The sequence below is a fragment of the Eubalaena glacialis genome, chromosome 16 (genome assembly GCF_028564815.1).
Source record: "Eubalaena glacialis isolate mEubGla1 chromosome 16, mEubGla1.1.hap2.+ XY, whole genome shotgun sequence".
NCBI lineage: Eukaryota > Metazoa > Chordata > Mammalia > Artiodactyla > Balaenidae > Eubalaena > Eubalaena glacialis.
Genome location: NC_083731.1, coordinates 68,582,619 through 68,605,301, shown reverse-complemented (window position 1 = coordinate 68,605,301; position 22,683 = coordinate 68,582,619). Strand labels below are relative to the sequence as shown.

At 36.5% G+C, this 22,683-nt stretch overlaps 2 protein-coding genes across 2 annotated transcripts in view; one reads left to right on the top strand and one right to left on the bottom strand.

Annotated features, from left to right (window-relative positions):
• GTF2F2 (general transcription factor IIF subunit 2) overlaps positions 1 to 22,683 on the bottom strand; it is a 143,882-nt gene that overhangs the window by 61,809 nt on the left and 59,390 nt on the right. The gene's annotated exons all lie outside the window — the stretch shown is intronic.
• KCTD4 (potassium channel tetramerization domain containing 4) lies at positions 15,099 to 15,878 on the top strand. Its single transcript, XM_061171114.1, has one exon. It carries the CDS (start codon positions 15,099 to 15,101, stop codon positions 15,876 to 15,878), a length of 780 nt encoding a protein of 259 aa, XP_061027097.1.

Below are 22,683 nucleotides of genomic sequence, written 5' to 3'. Positions count from 1 at the left end.
ATTATTATAAAAATAGTTTTGATTTCACAGGCCCCTTGACAGGGTCTCCAGGACCCCTCTACCCAGTGGTTTCCAGATCACATTTTGGGAGCTTCTGGTCTAGTAGGATGATGAGATAGGTATATAAACCACTTTAACACACTAGAAGCACTTTTGACAGACCTCCACTTAACCCACTTCTAGATTACCAAGGCTCTCAGTTCCCCTCTTAACTATGGTGACAGATGCCCACAGCTCACTATACACTAGTGGGTAGTAGGTTAATCTCTACTACTCCCACACACTTCTGCTCAAACTATGCTGGAACTTGTTTATGCTAGTTTTACTCTGTTAGTAATTATGCAATTTGATTATATATTACATAATGTCATTAATTAAGAGTATGGGGGAGGGAGATGTTTCTACAAAAACTAGGTTTAATGCTTTGTAAAATGTGATATAAAGATAAGTTGCTAAAAATCTGTCAAATTAGGTACTGGAGAGACAACTAGAGATTAGAAGAGAAACATGAAAGTCTAGAAGGATTCTGCATTCATATTGTTTCACAGTGTCTAAGTTTTCGCTCCTTTTTAAAGAAACCAAAACTGAAAATCTAAACTGAATTATGGGTTTACTTTTCACAGGAAAGAGAAATCAGATGCTCAATCAGTATCCTATACTGAAAGCAAAGGCCTTGTCCTACATGTACACTGGTGACTAAATGTGCATTTGTGGGTCTTAAAATGTTTAAGGCAGTAGGAATATATACTATTATCATTTTTATGATTCCCTACCTTTTAATTTAACTACTGGAAGGACTACTGGTCCTTCCATAAAGGCCGTGGGATTCTACTGTACTACATAGAATTTGCCATGGTTTATGAGGGTTATAATCTGCTGACAGAGACACAGAGTACTGGGATTAAAACACATACACACAAAGAGAATATGTCTAGCTGGGGATTAAGAAGAGCTTTGATAGAGAAAGCAATGTTTGTGCTGGACCTGGAAAAATGGGTAGGATTTAGAGTGGGAGGTGAAGCAGAAGGGCACCGAAGGTGGTGCGAACAGCAAGCAATGGCTTTTGTCTCTTCTCTGTTTCTCTGTCTGTCTCTCTCAGAATTTTAAACTAAGGGACCCATACCAGAGTCACTCCACCTCAGAAATCTCTGGAAGGACATGGTCACACCGGCACTCTGAAGAGAAGCCACATAGGCTCATCCCACTGAAAGCCCAGCCATGGCTTGGTTCCTATCTTTCCCTAGGCTTGGCCGTTTGTTCAACTCTTCTTTAGATTCTGAGAACTATTCCAGGATCTTTTTCTAAATTTTCTCACCTCCCCCGCTTTTTGGGCTAGATTGGTTTGCTTGTTGGTTTCTGCTACTTGTAACCCAAAGAATCTTCATGAGTATGAACATACACCTTTGGTGATGGTATTTTATTGATCTGTATCCTGCCACCTAGTTTCAGAAAACAATTGAGAGAAAGTTTTAAAGGCTAAGTTACACAAAGTGCATCCTATAACAAGAATGGAAGCGTTCTAGTTCTGATTCTGTCTCTAAACAGTGGTGTTACTTTGGAGAAGTTACTTTACATCTCTGGGCCTCAGCATCTATATGTATAATAAAGTCACTGGGATCTCTGAGATCTCCTCCAATTCTCTTTCACTAAAATAAACAAAACAAAACTGGCCTTCCCCTCCAACTGAGGATGTTTTATTATTTCATTAGTATTTATTTTGTTTGCCCTAATACTTTCTAAAAGACCTAGATATAATTAAATTTTCTTTGAGTAGAAATTAGAGAAAAACTGTTTCTTGGAATGACAATGAGAAAATGTTGAGAAGCTGCCCAAGACTTGAAAATATACAAACTTCTGTTCTAAGCTGGATCTTCCAACATACTCTATGTTGAGGAACCCAAGAGAAACAACTGACTGGCATGTTTCACAAGTTAAGAGCCTGGCTAGTTTGAACAAGTTAAAGTGAAAGTAAGCAGGAAGGGTGTCTATTAGCATTGGCATGTAAGTAATGAGAAGTAATGGGTTAAGAAGATGTTGGGCATCAGGAAGTTACAGGAGTTCATTTCCACAAGACCACTCGATCCAGTTCAATGTGGAGGCCTTTAAGAGCACTTCCAACTCAAGTTAAAACACAGACAAGGTTAGAACCAAGATTTTGGACTGATCCTTGAGATTTGAAGCTACTTTCCTGATTCTTCCTTACATCACACCTGTGTCTATCCTCACTGGAAAAGGACTAAAGAAATAATATTTAACAGAGCAAGAGCATTTAAAAGATAAACCATTTTTAATATTCCTATCAGTCTCCACTGTTCTCATTTAAAATCTTTTCCTAGTAGTTTCTGCCTGTGGTTCACAGGGCAAGGCCTATTAATACATGCTACTTGGCATCTTAACAAACCAGTTGGGCAAAGCTGCAATCCCTATGTTATTAAGAAGGTGTTTCTTACTGTATTCAAATTTGTCAACTGATGTTCTGATCTCTACCTAATACTCAGGAATTTTAGGAATAAAAGATCATGCTCATATTTCAGTAAACCTACAGAGTCAGCATTTGATTAATTACCTCAAAAGCAACAAAATGAGCAGCCATATAAGTATTCCCCAAAATTATCTGTTTATGCAATATGTTTTCTTGTAATGATATTCAAATTACAAACATGCCTAAATAGCTGGGAATTCCCAATTTTAAACCAAATACTGAAACCATAATTTGAGGACTAGACTTAGGATTAGAAAACATCTCGGCTTCCTCACTCCTACTACTGCTCTTCAACTTTTCCCCTATGGACTGGGAGAAAGAAGGTTTACATATATTCCTATACAAGGGATGTTGTAATGCTCATCAAAGAGTACCTGTGAAAGACAAGACTGGTTGTCCAGGAGTAGAAGAGTGGTTATGTAAGGTACAAAATCGAAGATGGAGGCCTTAAATGTACAAAGGAGTGTGGATTGTTCTATGAGTCTACAGAAGCCATAACAAACTTTTCATCAAAGAAATAACTTAGAGAACGACATTTTAAAAACAAACATTTGTATGTTTTACTGTTTACAAGGCAAGTTCACAAGTTATCATTCCTCCTATACTTCACAGTAGTCTCCTTTTTGCTTGTTATATACAATTATATATATAATTTAATATATATAATTAATCAATATAAATCTTCAAATACAGATGTGGGCATAATGTTGTAATGTATAAACAGACACAATCCCTAATCTAAAAGTTGCTTTCAAGAATAAGAGGTTGGCTCTTCCTCTCCACACCAGCTTTCTAGTTCCCAATTCCCTCTTCCTCTTTCTCCTCTTGCCCTTCTAGGCCTCTGACTCTGAGTCCCCAGTACCAGCCTCTGGCCCCATAGATGTACAGCCGCCCCACTGCAGGACCTCTGGTTTGCTGGCAGCTGTGTCTCAGAAAAAGCTGTCTTCAGCAAGGCAGAAGCAGTTCCCTGCTGGTATTCCCAGAGTCTGGCGGAACGCCTAACACATACCGTGTGGCTGACAGGGTCTTGGTGCTCCCAGCAGGTGTCAGGCCTGAGCCTCTGAGGTGGGAGAGACAAGTTCAGGACACTGGTCCACCACAGACCTCCGTGGAAGTATCAATCGGCGAGAGCTCTCCCAGAGATCTCCATCTCAACGCTAAGACTCAGCTCCACTCAACGACCAGCAAGCTCCAGTGCTGGACACCCCATGCCAAACAACTACCAAGACAGGAACACAACCCCACCCATTAGCAGAGAGGCTGCTTAAAATCATAATAAGTTCACAGACACCCCAAAACACACCACCAGACGTGGTCCTGCCCACCAGAAAGACAAGATCCAGCCTCATCCATCAGAACACAGACACCAGTCCCCTCCACCAGGGAGCCTACACAACCCACTGAACCAACCTTACCCACTGGGGGCAGACACCAAAAACAACGGGAACTATGAACTTGCAGCCTCTGAAAAGGAGACCCCAAACACAGTAAGTTAAGCAAAATGAGAAGACAGAGGAATACAAAGCAGATGAAGGAGCAAGGTAAAAACCCACCAGATCAAACAAATGAAGAGGAAATAGGCAGTCTACCTGAAAAAGAATTCAGAGTAATGATAGTAAAGATGATCCAAAATCTTGGAAATAAAATGGAGAAAATACAAGAAATGTTTAACAAGGACCTAGAAGAACTAAAGAGCAAGCAAACAATGATGAACAACACAATAAATGAAGTTAAAAATTCTCTAGAAGGAATCAATAGCAGAATATCTGAAGCAGAAGAATGGATAAGTGACCTGGAAGATAAAACAGTGGAAATAACTACCACAGAGCAGAATAAAGAAAAAAGAATGAAAAGAATTGAGGACAGTCTCAGAGACCTCTGGGACAACATTAAACGCACCAACATTCGAATTATAGGGGTCCTAGAAGAAGAAGAGAAAAAGAAAGGGATTGAGAAAATATTTGAAGAGATTATAGTTGAAAACTTCCCTAATATGGGAAAGGAAATAGTCAATTAAGTCCAGGAAGCACAGAGAGTCCCATAAAGGAGAAATCCAAGGAGAAACATGCCAAGACTCATATTAATCAAACTATCAAAAATTAAATACAAAGAAAAAATATTAAAAGCAGCCAGGGAAAAGCAACAAATAACATACAAGGGAATCCCCATACGGTTAACAGCTGATCTTTCAGCAGAAACTCTGCAAGCCAGAAGGGAGTGGCAGGACATATTTAAAGGGATGAAAGGGAAAAACCTACAACCAAGATTACTCTACCCAGCAAGGATCTCATTCAGATTTGGCAGAGAAATTAAAACCTTTACAGACAAGCAAAAGCTAAGAGAATTCAGCACCATCAAACCAGCTTTACAACAAATGCTAAAGAACTTCTCTAGGCAGGAAACACAAGAAAAGGAAAAGACCTACAATAACAAACCCAAAACAATTAAGAAAATGGTAATAGGAACATATATATCGATAATTACCTTAAATGTAAATGGATTAAATGCTCCAACCAAAAGACATAGACTGGCTGAATGGATACAAAAACAAGACCCATATATATGCTGTCTACAAGAGACCCACTTAAGACCTAGGGACACATACAGACTGAAAGTGAGGGGATGGAAAAAGATATTCCACGCAAATGGAAATCAAAAGAAAGCTGGAGTAGCAATTCTCATATCAGACAAAATAGACTTTAAAATAAAGACTATTACAAGAGACAAAGAAGGACACTACATAATGAGCAAGGGATCAATCCAAGAAGAAGATATAACAATTGTAAATATTTATGCGCCCAACATAGGAGCACCTCAATACATAAGGCAAATGCTAACAGCCATAAAAGGGGAAATTGACAGTAACACAATCATAGTAGGGAACTTTAACACCCCACTTTCACCAATGGACAGATCATCCAAAATGAAAATAAGGAAACACAAGCTTTAAATGACACATTAAACAAGATGGACTTAATTTATATTTATAGGACATTCCATCCAAAAACAACAGAATACACTTTCTTCTCAAGTGCTCATGGAACATTCTCCAGGATAGATCATATCTTGGGTCACAAATCAAGCCTTGGTAAATTTAATAAAATTGAAATCGTATCAAGTATCTTTTCCGACCACAACACTATGAGACTGGATATCAATTACGGGAAAAAGAAATACAAACACATGGAGGCTAAACAATATGCTACTAAATAACCAAGAGATCACTGAAGAAATCAAAGAGGAAATCAAAAAATACCTAGAAGCAAATGACAATGAAAACACAATGACCCAAAACCTATGGGATGCAGCAAAAGCAGTTCTAGGAGGGAAGTTTATAGCAATACAATCTTACCTCAAGAAACAAGAAAAATCTCAAATAAACAACCTAACCTTACACCTAAAGCAATTAGAGAAAGAAGAACAAAAAACCCCAAAGTTAGCAGAAGGAAAGAAATCATAACGATCAGATCAGAAATAAATGAATAAGAAATGAAGGAAAAAAAGCTACAGTAATCAAGACAGTATGGTACTGGCACAAAAAACAGAAATATAAATCAATGGAACAGGACAGAAAACTCAGAGATAAACCCACACACCTATGGTCACCGTATCTTTGATAAAGGAGGCAAGAATATAGAATGGAGAGAAGACAGCCTCTTCAAAAAGTGGTGCTGGGAAAACTGGACAGCTACATGTAAAAGAATGAAATTAGAACACTCCTTAACACCATACACAAAAATAAACTCAAAATGGATTAAAGACCTAAATGTAAGGCCATACACTATAAAACTCTTAGAGGAAAACATAGGCAGAACACTCCATGACATAAATCACAGCAAGATCCTTTTTGACCCACCTCCTAGAGAAATGGAAATAAAAACAAAAATAAATAAATGGGACCTAATGAAAAGCTTTTGCACAGCAAAGGAAACCAGAAACAAGACGAAAAGACAACCCTCAGAATGGGAGAAAATATTTGCAAACAAAGCAACTGGCCAAGGATTAATCTCCAAAATATACAAGCAGCTCATGCAGCTCAATATCAAAAAAACAAACAACCCAATCCAAAAATGGGCAGAAGACCTAAACAGACATTTCTCCAAAGAAGATATACAGATTGCCAACAAACACATGAAAGGATACTCAACATCACTAATCATTAGAGAAATGCAAATCAAAACTACAATGAGGTATCACCTCACACCGGTCAGAATGGCCATCATCAAAAAATCTACAGGGCTTCCCTGGTGGCGCAGTGGTTGAGAATCTGCCTGCCAATGCAGGGGACACGGGTTCGAGCCCTGGTCTGGGAAGATCCCACATGCCGCGGAGCAACTAGGCCCGTGAGCCACAACTACTGAGCCTGCGCGTCTGGAGCCTGTGCTCCGCAACAAGAGAGGCCGCGATAGTGAGAGGCCCGCGCACCGCGATGAAGAGTGGCCCCCACTTGCCGCAACTAGAGAAAGCCCTCGCACAGAAACGAAGACCCAACACAGCCATAAATAAATAAATAAATAAATAAATAAAATTAAAAAAAAAAAATTCACCCACTCCATCTTCCAAAAAAAAAAGAAAATCTACAAACAATAAATGCGGGAGAGGGTGTGGAGAAAAGGGAACCCTCTTGCACTGTTGGTAGGAATGTGAATTGATACAGCCACTATGGAGAACAGTATGGAGGTTCCTTAAAAAACTAAAACAGAACTACCATACGACCCAGCAATCCCACTACTGGGCATATACCCTGAGAAAACCGTAATTCAAAAAGAGTCATGTACCATAATGTTCACTGCAGCACTATTTACAATAACCAGGACATGGAAGCAACCTACGTGTCCATCGACAGATGAATGGATAAAGAAGATGTGGCACATATATACAATGGAATATTACTCAGCCATAAAAAGAAATGAAATTGAGTTATTTGTAGTGAGGTGAATGGACGTAGAGTCTGTCATATAGAGTGAAGTAAGTCAGAAAGAGAAAAACAAATACTGTATGCTAACACATATATATGGAATCTAAAAAGAAAAAAAAATGGTTCTGAAGAACCTAGGGGCAGAACAGGAATAAAGACGCAGACGTAGAGAATGGACTTGAGGACACAGAGAGCGGGAAGGGTAAGCTGGGATGAAGTGAGAGAGTGGCATGGATATATATACACTACCAAATGTAAAACAGATAGCTAGTGGGAAGCAGCCACATAGCACAGGGAGATCAGCTTGGTGCTCTGTGACCACCTAGAGGGGTGGGATAGGGAGGGTGGGAGGGAGACGCAAGAGAGAGGGGATATGGGGATATATGGATAGCTGACTCACTTTGTTATATAGCAAAACTTACATAGCATGGTAAAGCAATTATACTCCAATAAAGATGTTAACAAAAAACAGACAAATGGATAAAGAAAAAAAAATAAGAGGTTGAATAAAACCCAGAAATAAAATATAGTTTTATTTAAAAAAATGAAGTAATGCTGTATTGTAATAATAAATGAAAAGGAAAATCATAGTACTGTGATAGTTTGTCTTAGTTAGACCTTCATCAAAGGGTGTGATCCAGCTTTGGCTGTTGCATTTGAAATTAGAGAGAATTCAAAAACAATAGCAAACGTGATTAAATGGACAGAAAAACAAATCCTTCTAGGAAAGATTAAGTCTCCCAGAGAAAAGACTTTTACTATAGTGCTACATTACAGTTAAATAGTGCCAAACACTGTGCTAGATGTGATGAGGGGTACAAAGGAAGAAAAATACAGACCCCCTGCACTTAGAAAGCCTGTAATATAGTTGAGGGATACAATATTAATATAGACAATCCTATGACACATTTTTAAATCAACTGAATATGATTCAAGTTTCATTACTTTCATCCTCAATAACTCCTGTCCTCTTCACCATGTTTAGGAATAGTAGTAATACCACATACTAGTTTAGTTCTTTACAATTTTCAAGACACTTTAATAGTAAGTGATCCTCATAACTACAGAGTAAAAATTATGCCCTCATCATTAAGAACTCCTTTGAGATAAGTTCACTTTCCTGAGCTCATCAATTTCCTGAATATGGTAGGTCTTCAACTCTGCTTGATCCTAAGAATCACCTGGGAAGCTTTTTAAAAACTACTGGGCCCACTGTCAGAGATTCTACCTTAATTGCACTGTGTGGGCAAGAGGTGTTTTTACAACCTCGCTAGATTATTCTAATATGCAGCAGCCAGGATTGAGAACTACTGCCCTGGTATTTCTCTCCTCCTCTCCCCCACATCTTTTCCTCTTCCTGTATCTCTGTTAATTTTATTTTCTAGTGGTATGGGGATAACAGCTTACAGAACTGCTCAAATATTTCATCAAATCTAAGATACCATCAATTGTAATAGTCACCATCATTTTATGGCTTAAAATCATTACAAGCCAATGATTTTAAGACATACCCTGATTTCAGAAATGTTAAACGTGAAAAAGTGTACAATATGATAGACTTCTCCATCCCTGATTTGCAATCACTCTACTCTGTGTAAGAAACTCCATTTCCTCCTATGAACCATCATATCCTGTCCTGCTGGTTCAGGACCCCCTCTCTCCTCCACACCATGTCATCACTGAAGACACAAGAGAAACTAAAAACAAGATGATAACAGGAGGGACATTGGGAGGGCACAGCATCAGCAGCAGAGACTCTTTGGGTTACTGATTTCATAACAATATTAACTTTACAACTTTTCAAAGTCATGTCCCTCATCTTGAGATTGTAGACAATGGTTATTAACTTAAAACATCTCCTTCTGAAAGAGGCAGCAAAATTGCGTTTTGCCAAATAGCACTATAAAAATGAGTTCTACACAATATAATTTCAGTGTTCATTTGATGGCTCATAGAAGTGCTTTGCTCATCTAGATACAATAAAATTTTCCAGTGAATAATAATGCATAGTCTGCACTTCAAAAAAAAAAAAAGCAAACTCATTTTTAAAAACTTAAATGACTTCTGCCTACAGAATTATAAAATACAGGTTTCCCTGAAATACTCATCTCCCAAAGTACATTTAAAATATGAATTAATATGATTTGTAAATTGTTTTCAAGATTACCTGTGTAATGAAAAGCAAAGAAACGTGGAATGGAGTTTTGTCAGAACTTCTCATTTAGACTGTCATTTTTATTTGTGCTCCTTTTGATACAAAGTGTTTTCATCTTTTCTACACTCCTCAAGTGAGGTTTAAAAATTTGCTGATGCAGCAAAGTTTCCTGGGCTTCTCTGAAGACTCAGTTCAACACTGCAAAACATTTACAAGCTTATTCATCTGACTGGAATTACACATCCACATCACCTTCCTGCCAAAAGCTATACTGAATGTGTCCTAGGAGGACTTCAGCACTCTGCATAGGTGGTGAGATACTGTGGTCAGTCAGCTCCATAAGGTAGTGAGGTAGTACTTGCGGGGATGCAAGCCCAGTACAAGACAACATCTAATTTTGCAGAAAAATTTTATATTTCAAAATGAAACTAAAGTTTTGATGTTCAAATAGAATTAGATTAACACAGAAAAATCCTTGATTCTTAAAATATGTTAATACATTACACTGTGTAATTTATTTATATTTTTTAACACCAAAAAAGAGGCTAAAGTAACATGATTACAGCTGAATATCAAAGCGAATATTTCTCACTTTCAATGCTATTAACAGGAGGCTATGAAGAACAAGAAAGCCACACATTAAAAAAGAGAAACTCAGCTTGTGAAAGGTATAGGAAGATCAAGGCAAAAAGGAATCAGAGGACATGAAAGTCAGATGGCCAAAGGTTAGCCAGATTTTGGAAAATGAACAGATAAAGGTATCACTGCAGAATCAAGTAGATGGGTATCAAATTCAAGTGAAGAAGAAAGACCCAGATCAATAAGCCTTAAAATATCTGCAAAAGACCAGGGCAGAGACATAGTGCCAGGTTTAAGTGAAAATTGACAGCTACTGCTCTTTCTGTAGTTGGTTTTACTTTCTTCCTAAGGTAATAGGAAATAATCTTTTTTTAAAAACAGGCATTAATGTATGCAGGTGAAAATAACCAAAAAGATTTGGTAGAGGCAGAGAATGAAGAAACAGAAGCCCAGTGTTTTTAATAAAGGCAGCTTCTGAGACCATCCCTTTTCCTTGAAAAGGAAATTTTCCAAGGAAAAATTTTCCAAGGAAATTTCCAAGGAAATTTCAGAAAGGAGTGATCTGTTGAGTCTAGCGGAATTATCAAATCTTATATCTTCCAACCAAGAGAGATACCTTCTTGGTAAGGTTCCACTTCCTTGCATGGCAGGAGAGTATCTCTGGTATATAAATGGAGCAAGCATATATTATGATCATGTTCTGTGTCAATAATGTTGATGACAATGACCTCGTTTCCCATCAAGAGTTGGTAGATAAGATGGGAATTCCCATTGGCCTGGGATAAATTTTGCCTAATGCAGACAGTGGAAGATTAGCATCACCATATAGTGGAAAGGTTTTGCTAAAATTTGGTTAGGCATTGGGCCTAACCAATGAATATACTCATAATAAGAACCTGACAATGACACTGTTTACATCCTCAAAGTTGGCTATCATCAACAGGAACACAAATAACAAATGTTGGCGAGGATGTGGAGAAAAGGGAATCCTCATACACTGTTGATGGGAATGTAAATTGGCGCAGCCACTGTGGAAAACAGTATGAAGGTTTCTCAAAAACTAAAAACAGAGCTACCATATGACCCAGCAATTCCACTCCTAGGTATATATTCAGAGAAAACTCTAATTCGAAAAGATACAGGCACCCAATGTTCATAGCAGCATTCTTTACAATTGCCAAGATATGAAAGCAACCTAAGTGTCCAGCAACAGATGAATGGATAGAGAAGATACACACACACGCACATGCACGTGCACACACACACACACACACACACACACTGGAATACTACTCAGCCATAAAAAAGAATGAAATTTTGCCATTTGCAACAACATGGATGGACGTGGAGGGTATTATGCTAAGTGAAATAGGTCAGACCGAAAAAGACAAATACTGTATGATATCACTTATACGTGAAATCTAAAAAACAAAACAAAACAAAACAAAACAAAAAAAGAAAGGCAGATAACACCAAGTGTTGGAAAAAATGTGGGGAAACAGGAAACCACAAGCACTGCTGGTGGAAGAGTGCACTGATAGAGCTGATCTCGGGAGTCATCTGGCAGTTCTAAGTGAAACTGAACATGGCCAGCAAGCCCTCAAATTTCCACAGACACCCATAAGAGGACATGCTTGAAACTGTTCATCACAGCAAGGGATTGAGGCAGCCTGGGTGTCCATCACTAGGGAATCAAAAACAACATTTACTGGGTGCGTAAGTGTGAAATACCGTGTGCCATCCACAAGTAGTGAAACAGATGTATATACAGCAGCATGAACTAATTCAAAAAAGAGTTGAATGAAAAAAGTAAGAAACAGATATAGATATATATATATATGAGAAAATAAATCTTCAAAGTTGACTAAAGGGCTCTTTTATACGTGTGATTACAGATGTCTATGACAGACACTTTAAAAAAAAATATCCTTCTGCCTGCAAAGCGGATGAAATCTTCAAGTCTAGTGGTCAAGTGGATTTAAGCGAGCTAATCTTTGATGTGTAGGTTAAGCCCTTCTGCTGAAACCACTGAACTGATTACTTCCAGTTTGTATGTGCAGTGAGGCAGAGAAATGTAGTCACATAAACCATGGATGTTTGCCTTGGAATAGTTATTGAAGCACCATTTTTACAGTTCTAGGGATGTGTGGACTTGATTGACATTGACCCTCCCCACCCTACAGCCCCCAAAGCAGGTAAGTATAAGCTTAAAATAGACTAAAAAGAAGACAACCTGGCTTTCTCCTAAGGGGCATATGAACCACCACAGCAGCAATGATCAACAAAGCCCCGTGATTTCTGTAAACTGCAACCATCTTGCTTTCACGGGGATGGAGTGGAGTAATGCAGAGAAGCTGGGACCTACTGGGTACCATTTTTCTTTCTTAAGACCACAAGTTGGGAGCAATAGGACATAAAAGAAAAGTCCTATGGATTCTTATCAGCTTCCAGTCAGTCCTATGGACTCTTATCGGCTCCCAGTCAGACAAGGCTTCTGTTACACTACTGTTGCCAGGCCACGGCTGGCAAACAAATCATACAGGTCAGGTTTGCAGAAGCCAAGAACATCAGAGTGAAGTCTAAAGAGAAAGAGCGGTCAAGGGTTAGAGGCGCATGATGGGGTGGTTCGGGGTCTGTCAAGGCAAGCCAGCAGAAACAAAGGACCCACACCAGTCATTTTAAAAACCAGAAAGCAGAAAGCAGAAGTGAGCATCAGCAAGTGTAAGGTGGCCCCGGGGGTGACGGCTGAAGGGATCAGTAGTCCCACTTCCTCCAGTCCTGCCTCACCTCCCCACCCCATGGCAGCAAAGCCTCCAGCAGCACTAGCTTCAGGCCTCCCCCAGGAAGGCATCTATAAACAGGCCAAACAGTGCATAAGGAAGCAGACTAAGCCTTACATAGAATTCAACGATATCACTTTATTTAAACATACAAAGAAAATTCTAGCACAGTCTCCACCACTCTACTACAGTTATGTTCTATTGATTCCGGTGTCCCACAGAGTTCACCGACACAGGACTATGACTGCAAATAAAATTGGCAAAAGCCTTTGCTGGTTCTGCCATTACATGGTGCTACTCATGTGCACTGACTACGAACACAAGGATTCCGCTTCTAAAGTTGTACCCCCCCAAATCTATTCAATATTTCAGAAAAAGTCACAGCCATAGGTAAGACCTGATTCCAAAACCACAAAATCAACACACATGAAACTGTTAGAATATAACAGTAAACTCTTCTTAAATGATGCAGTACTGAGAGGAAGCTTTAGTCGAAATGTTGGCTTACTATTAACAAGTTGTAAAGTTCTACATAAAACACTAAAAACTCTAGAGAATGCAATCTTATCTTTGGTTCAATTTCATGGTCTCAAAGCAAAAACTCAGCCCTAAAAATGTTATGTCTTAGATTTCTAGTTTAATTTCAATGAACTTTTGATAAGCTCAATGATACGTAAATACTAAATTCAAAATGCGCTATAATTAAAAGTAAAATTTTTATATCTGAAGAAAATCTAACATTGTTTAGAGAAAACGCAAGGCAAGCATTTTTAGAAGAATCTGCACCAATATTTCTATCAACACAAAGTTGAAAAAATTTCAAATACCTTTAATGTAATAAAAATATAAATCAATTTAACAAAATCTAAAGTCTAATTCTGAGGACAATGCAGTTCCTCAGAATAATTTAGCAGGTAGATCAGCCAAATAATAGTGTACTGGGGACAATGCTCACATTTCTTACCACTGGGTCTTTAAATTCTAGAAATGAAAACTCAAGATCCCTAAAATGTTTTGGAAGGCAAGTTACAGCGGAAGGAGAAAAAAAAAGAAAGGGGAAAAAAAACACCACACTCACACAGTTCCAGCTCCAAAAAAAAAAAAAAAGGCAGCTAGGCTTTGGTCTTTTCTCTCTCCCTATGTGAACACTGAAAAAAAACCAACAGCGGCAAAAGAAACCCAACTAACTTGACCCATGACACTATTTTACAGCAGGTATTTTGAATGTGTCTCTCTGTTATCTTCTCGAGGGAGCACATGCACACGTGCACACACACACACACACACACAAACACACAGACACATGGTTACAGTATTTTCCACAGCAGTCCAAGTCTTTGTTCAGCAGTGAAGCACGTTTAGGGTGAAACAAGCTTATGAATTTTCCATAGGAAATCTTAACCAAAAAAAAAAAAAAAAAGATTACTGTAAAACCTGTATATTCGATTTTTTACCTTTAGGGTAAAAAGCCAAAATAACAGAGACTTTTGTTAAAGGACATGAAGAAAATTTCTTCTCACTTGCTAAAGATCCACAAAGCAGAATCACATGCAAATCCAATTAAATTCAAGTACAATGTCACAAACAACAGGTTTAAATATTCTCACTTGTGTCTCTAAAATGACTACACCACTTGTGAAATGTGTGACTTTTTTTAGGAGAAAAAATTCTATACACCTAGGTCCTTTCTCTTTGGGTTTCCTACTTATGATTTACTTTAAACAATGATACTAATTCAACATATATTATTCTCCAAAAGGTGACACTATTATTCAATATTAAGCCTGCCTGATTAATAACTTAAAAGACATTTAGAAGTGGATAAAAATTCACACTTAGCTGGAGAGTTAAACATATGTAACTGCTTAACTGCCAATAGGAAATTCAATTTATTCAGTAACTTTCATTACTTCAAAGAATACACATGAAAACCTTTTCACAGCGAGTTCCTTCCCTGATATAGTTAAATGCAAATTATCTTTTTTCCCTCTTACTCCAGAAAGCTCCTGCATACATAGCTGATACGCCACCTACTGCAAAACCGAGCTGACAGCACAGGCAACGCTGCCAGCATTTCCATTCCATCACCAGGCTGGGGCTGAATAAAGGCGTGTTTGTGTGGTAGTGTTTCTTTTTAAAAAATCTCAACGCCAAGAAGAACAAGCTGAAATAGCATTTTCAAAAATGGAGCGTAAAATAAACAGAAGAGAAAAAGAAAAGGAGTATGAAGAGAAACACAACAGCCTGGAAGATGCTGACCAGGGAAAGAACTGCAAATCCACCCTGATGACCCTCAACGTTGGTGGATACTTATACATTACTCAGAAACAAACACTGACCAAGTACCCAGACACTTTCCTTGAAGGTATAGTAAATGGAAAAATCCTCTGCCCATTTGATGCCGATGGTCATTATTTCATAGACAGGGATGGGCTCCTCTTCAGGCACGTTCTAAACTTCCTACGAAATGGAGAACTTCTACTGCCAGAAGGGTTTCGAGAAAATCAACTTCTCGCACAAGAAGCAGAATTCTTTCAGCTCAAGGGACTGGCGGAGGAAGTGAAGTCCAGGTGGGAAAAAGAACAGCTAACACCCAGAGAGACTACTTTCTTGGAAATAACAGATAACCATGATCGCTCACAAGGACTGAGAATCTTCTGTAATGCTCCCGATTTCATATCAAAAATAAAATCTCGCATTGTTCTGGTGTCCAAAAGCAGGCTGGATGGCTTTCCAGAGGAGTTTTCAATATCGTCAAACATCATTCAATTTAAATACTTCATAAAGTCCGAAAATGGCACTCGACTTGTACTGAAGGAAGACAACACCTTTGTCTGCACCTTGGAAACTCTTAAGTTCGAGGCCATAATGATGGCCTTAAAGTGTGGTTTTAGACTGCTGACCAGCCTGGATTGCTCCAAAGGGTCGATTGTTCACAGCGATGCACTTCATTTTATCAAGTAATTACCTGTGTCACGAACAAAGGCAACAAGCATGCAGCCAGCAAGCTTCGGAAAACCACAGCATCAAAGGCATCCCAAATAACGTGCCCAGCTAGCTCTGTACTCAGAGACCTGCTGCTAATCAATTACTGTGAGCTAACGGTATGTAAATTCTATTGCTAAAGATGTCCTTCTTTAGGGTGTTCCTGTTGATCAGACTCGTACACTTAAAGTGAAAACAGTGATCTTCTACCTATTGTAAATAAAGACGGAATGCTTTTGCTATTTGTTTATTTTTCCTTAAGCTGTCTTTCAATCAGAATGTCTTGAGTATTTGCACAATGAACAAGCATGTACATTATCTATCGTTCTTTCAAGTAAATGGTAATAAAATATTTTAAGGGACTGTAAGATTTTAAATCCTCTCTACTTATGGCAAAAATCTACAAAGAAACTGAACTGGTAAAATTAACCATTGAGAGCAAGACAGATGTGCAGATCTACTAAAACAGAGCTGTGGTGAAACAAAATGAGATTGTAAGAATTAAAGTTATGGATTTAATTTTTAATGGTAGGCACCAAAAGCTTGTTCATAGTTTCTGTATTTCATACTAGAATTACAGCTGAATTGATATATTGCTGCAAATTCCTAGAAAACTGCTTGATGACAATAAAAAAAAAAAGAAAGCACTACTAACTTCTTTGCTTGTATTAATAATTATAGTAAAAAGTTAAATGTGTCACTTTAAAAACAAAGAGTACCTTTTGACGACTTGACACAAAATTATGCATTGATGTGGTCAACTGGCAGGCTGCAGTAACCCTGGCTGGACTTGCAAATGACAAAAATCAGCCAATTCATTTCTTTGCAGGCTGAGCTCCAACACAGCATGGATAACTTGGTCTCAATACAGTACATGGCATTAGAATAATTAAAGAGTTTATTTTCAGAATCGTCCTATCCATTTTTCAAGCTCAAAAATATTAGATGAGCATCACTAAACATCCTTATGAAAGAACTTTATTCTTTTCAGCGCCTCTTTTGATGCTAAACCTCAGACTCAGTGAGTTGTGGTAATTTCTTTGCTTCATACTAAATAAGAAGTTATTTTTAGAAATTAAGTTTTATATATGGCTATCTCAATTAAATAATCTAGAAACTTAGCTTTAAACGTGAGTGTATTTTTTTCCTCCCAAAGAACAGCTAAATCATTTATTTCTATGCCACTTATTTCCTTTGGCTTCTAAGAACAAATAACATCTTAAATTCGCTCCTCTAAAATTGAACCATTAAAACTGATACTTAAATCTTAACTTTAATAAACTTCAACAAAATATTTCTGAAAATCTTGACTGAGGTTACATAAGTTAGCATATAAGCCAAAAGTTTGCTTACACATAAAAACTCAGCAAAGCTAATATTCATTCTCAGAACTATAACTGACTTCCCATTACAACATCGGAGGTAATACAAATGTTGGCTGTACACACTGAAAGAAATATTTAAAAACCTCTTGTACAAAAAAGTCCTTTAAAAATTCACATTAAAAACAAAAATCTCCACATCAACCATGCAATCTTCTTTTTGTATTACAAGAAAAAAATGTTTCTATTAAAGCATCAAATTATCTCTTAGGTACTTAAAAATGGCTTAATCAAGATTTAAAAGAACTATGAAAACAGAAAAAAATAATAAAATCTATTTTAGCAGTCACTATAATTGAACTGTTTATATACCTCTTCAGCTTACAAGTTGACTTTTCCTTGGCATTTAGACTTCGTAATGAAAAAAAGGGTAGTGATTTAATGTCAAAGCAAGATTTTCTCTAACAGGGTTTCATTACAGATAATAAAAATAGCCCTGACATCTCTTTTTACAGGAAATACAGCTGAACAAATCTCCTTAGAAGTATTATAAGTGAAGTTTTTGCATCAGTTCACAAAAAGAAAATTTAACTGTTATAACAAAATTATTGATGGAAACCATTACTTAAAGAAATTTGTCACTCATGTTTTTGTACATCTCTAAAAAATCGTTTCTGGAATGCATTTAATTTTTCCTCAAGCTTTTGATAAATCATAATATCCTAAAACAATTTAGGAATCTACAAGGAAATATGGCTAGATTGATAACTCTTGTGTAACTTTTCATAAATGTACCTTTTTAAATTCAAAATTACTTGCACTTGTATTTACATATTCAACTGCCTAAATACTGTAAGTGTACAGAAAATATCTAGTTTTTAAATTTCACTATTTAAAAAAAAAAACTTAGAAATACTTTCCATTCAAAAAATTCAAGAAATCATACAAAATGCCAACTGTAAGTCAGAGTGAAGCTGTCATAACATTTTTGTTTGTAGTCAATGAAGAATTTCTTCCTCAAATCTTTTCTCATAAGTAAATATTGCTCCAAAGAATAAATCACAAAGTGACTTGTCATCTTCTTTTTCAGAAGAAAGGTAATAAAAAATAGGTTACTGTACTTGCCATGAGCCAAACATATACACGCCTGTATTTGGAATTACACCACACAGTGATTCTGGCATTGCCCTTAAAATATTAAAAATGAACACATAGCTTATGGTGTACTATATTTCTAAAATGTGTGCAGTGTGCAGAACAAATGAAGGGAAACACTTATGAGACTTTTCAAATGATACAAAAAAGATGACTACCATCCCAGACTGAAGATCATCATACCAATTAAGCTTGTTCAGTTATTTTTTTTAAAGAAAATTACTTATATTTCAAGTGCTATTTTTAAGACGATAAAAAGGTAACATTTATTGTTTTATTACATGCCAGGTACCATGCTATGCACATATATTATCTCAATTAATTCTCACGATGACCCTAAGAAAGGTACTATTATTTTTTCCTTCTCACAGATGAAGAAAGAGCCTAAGAGGGCTAAGGAACCTGCTAATAAGATCATACAGTTATTGTGAGGTAAAGGTGGAACCAACATTTGAAACCCAGCTATACCAGTTCCAGAGCCAGCAGGAACTATGTCTGCTTTTGCAGGCCACTTATCTCTCTAACACCTAGAACCTGGTGTTACAGCTTAAAACAGGCATTCGTGAAGAACATGCTAAATAAAGAATACCAAAATACAGGTTTGCCTCACTTGATAAAAATCTCACAATGCAGGTATTCTTAAAATGTTGAGTAAAACAACTGAATTTTGGGAAAGCAAATAATATTTTAAATGTCATGTCGTGTCATTTAAAGAACATGAGATGAATCATCTCACAAGAATAAAGAATATCCCAAATTTGTATATTGGCAAATCTAGATTTTCACATATCAGGTTTGCTGAAAAGGGGGATTACTTTTTATGACTTATACAATCCACAGAACTGACACATTTTTCCTCATAGGAAAAAAATATGGCACAGTGAAACACACATGGGCTCTGGAGTCAGACTTGGGTTCAAATTCAATTAACTTCCACTAATTTGCTTACATGACCATAAGCAAGACTCTTAACTTCTTTGAACTTCAACATCCTCACAGTAAAATGGAGATAATAATGACTAGTTGATAGAGCATTTATAAGGCTTAAATTCTAAATTACATGTAAAATGCCTCACCCATCACAGACTTCCCATAAGCACTGGTTATTATCTTATCCAGTGTAAAGGTACCTTCATGACATAACCATGAAGAACAGGCACAAAAATGCACATTTACATTAATTAGGCTTTCAACTTAGACATGAACAGAACTTTTGACAAATGCACGCTTAATACTGTGATGAATACTATAAGATACAAGAGTCTACTTTGAATTAAATTGCTCCAGGCAAATGCAGTTTTCAACTTTATTAGTCTAAAAATACATATAATGAGTTTTTCTTGGGACTTTTATCTTCTGGCTTTATGCACAAAATCTACAAGATCAAAATAATCACTGCAGCTGTTTTATCAGCAATTTAAAATCAGTCAGCAATAATATATGATACCATACTCTTAAAGATACCCCTGTCTAATAAATTATGATCAAATGCCTTAAATTGAAATCATGTCAGTCAAGGTTAAAATCTGAGTATCTGAATCATAATTATCTTGCAAATAAAGCAGAAATGTAATATGGACTATCCAAAACAGCATGCAACTTAGAAATTATTTGTATTTAGCTTTTTAATATTTTTTATTTAAGTATAGTTGATTTACAATGTGTTAATTGTGTTAATTTCTGCTGTACAGCCAAGTGACTCAGTTATACACATGTATACATTCTTTTTTATATTCTTTTCCATTATGGTTTATCCCATGATACTGAATATAGTTCCCTGTGCTATACAGTAGGACCTTGTTGTTTATGCATTCTATACGTAATAGTTTGCATCTACTAACTCCAAACTCCCAGTCCATCCCTCCCCCTCTCTCCCTCCCGCTGTATTTAGCTTTGAAATATATAATGGCTACTTCTGTAGCAGACTTATCTTCCTAATCATATTTTGCTTAAGCTAATATTAAAATTAATTTGCTTCTGTGAATAAACACCAAGGGGGTGGGGATAAAGGAAGATGTGCTGGGCAGAGGGAAATATCTAAGATGAAATTTTATTTATTTATTTATTTATTTATTTATTTATTTTTAACATCTTTATTGGAGTATAATTGCTTTACAATGGTGTGTTAGTTTCTGCTTTATAACAAAGTGAATCAGTTATACATATACATATGTTCCCTCTTGCGTCTCCCTCCCTCCCACCCTCCCTACCCCACCCCTCTAGGTGGTCACAAAGCACAGAGCTGATCTCCCTGTGCTATGCGGCTGCTTCCCACTAGCTATCTACTTCACGTTTGGTAGTGTATATATGTCCATGCCACTCTCTCACTTTGTCACAGCTTACCCTTCCCCTTCCCCATATCCTCAAGTCCATTCTCTAGTAGGTCTGTATCTTTATTCCCGTCTTGCCCCTAGGTTCTTCATGAACTTTTTTTTTTTTCTTAGATTCCATATATATGTGTTAGCATACGGTGTTTGTTATTCTCTTTCTGACTTACTTCACTCTGTATGACAGACTCTAGGTCCATGCACCTCACTACAAATAACTCAATTTCGTTTCTTTTTATGGCTGAGTAATATTCCATTGTATATATGTGCCACATCTTCTTTATCCATTCATAAGATGAAATTTTAAATTTGCCTAATTTATAAAGAGGTGACTGTATTCCTACTTCTCTTTGCAAAGATACACAATAGTTCAAGAGTTTCTATCAAACAAAAGTCACTGATAGAAGTCTTATAAGCTATTATAAATAACTTACATTTAATTAAATCTTTCCAATAATGCAAAAACTATACAATATTAAGCATTCTGTACGTAAAATATGGCAATTCTAAATTTATCTAAATTACTACTTATTTTAGAAAAAATACTGAACTGGATATTAAAGAGTTAGACAATTATAATATACTTCTTTATTATCTGTCTTAAAAAACTGTTCCCTAGCATAAAATATAACACAGTTAACCTAACAGTACAGCAGGTTTTTCCAAACCAAGGATTCCAGAATATTCAGTTACATTTAAAAGCAAGTTTTACTAGTTATTTTTTTTTAAAGATCTAGTTAATTTTATACATTTCTTTTTGAACAAAGGCCCAACTTTTCAAAAGTAATTTTGACTATGGCCTTCTAGAATCTTTAGCACATATTTTTCTACATCATTAAAGTGTAAAATTGGACAAATTTACCGATTTTTAAAAAAAATTTCACCCTACTGATTTTGCCTCGTTATAAAAGAGATTTATTAACTAATTTTAAAGGTTCTTAAAATTGTTGAATGATACTAACTTTAACCTCAATGGTTGCTTGAGTTTGATAATCTTCTATGACTTAATGTGGTTTTACAAAGGACTACAACATTTAGCATTTACTTCAGGTGCCATACCATCTGATGAATTTTTATTTAGATTTATTTTAGAAAAACATTAAAATTAAATATACATGCAGACATCCTAAGAAAACTGCTTTGAGGTTTGCATATCTTTTCTATCCACGTATAGATATTTTTAAAGAAACCACCATGGAAAGAAAAAGGAAAGACGCAGGGCGCTGTGGGGCGTGGGGTGGGAGGGAGGCGCAAGAGGCAGGGGATGTATGTACACGTACAGCTGACTCACTTGGTTCTACAGCAGAAACTAACACAGCATCGTAAAGCAATTATACTCCAATAAAAAAAAAAGAAAAAGGAAAGACTACATACAGCTGTGTGCAGAAATAATTATTAATAAAGGTTGATGATTACTGGAGAGAAACATCAAAAGAATCTAAAAGTCACAGGTGACTGATTTATAAAACAACAAAACCAAAACAATGCAACCACAGGCATTTATGACACATATATGTTTACTTGTTACAACACAGCCAGAAAATAACATATTGGGATTCAATATATAAATATTCAGCTACCTTGAAAACTGGAGGCAGGCTTTAGCAAAATGTTATTTTGGTTCCCAGTTATATATCCCTCCCCTCTTTTTTCTATCTTATCAAAATTTAGATTATTTGGATATAAGGCGGATTGTACTTAATAAAAGGCAAGAAAAGAAGGCTCGACTATAGCTCTATTATAGAACAAAAATCTGTGTATTGTACAATTCACTACATGATGAATATATAGAAAAATAGCAAAGCTTGATATAAAAATTTGGTAGTTAACAATGAGGTGTTTTAATGAAGCAAGGGGTAATAAGCATTAAGTAAAATCATTCCCAATCTTCATTCTGTATCACCCTAAGACTTTCCATTTAACTAAAGGATGTAATAAAAACATTTTTAAGTAGAATTAATTCTCTTTATTAAAAAAAAA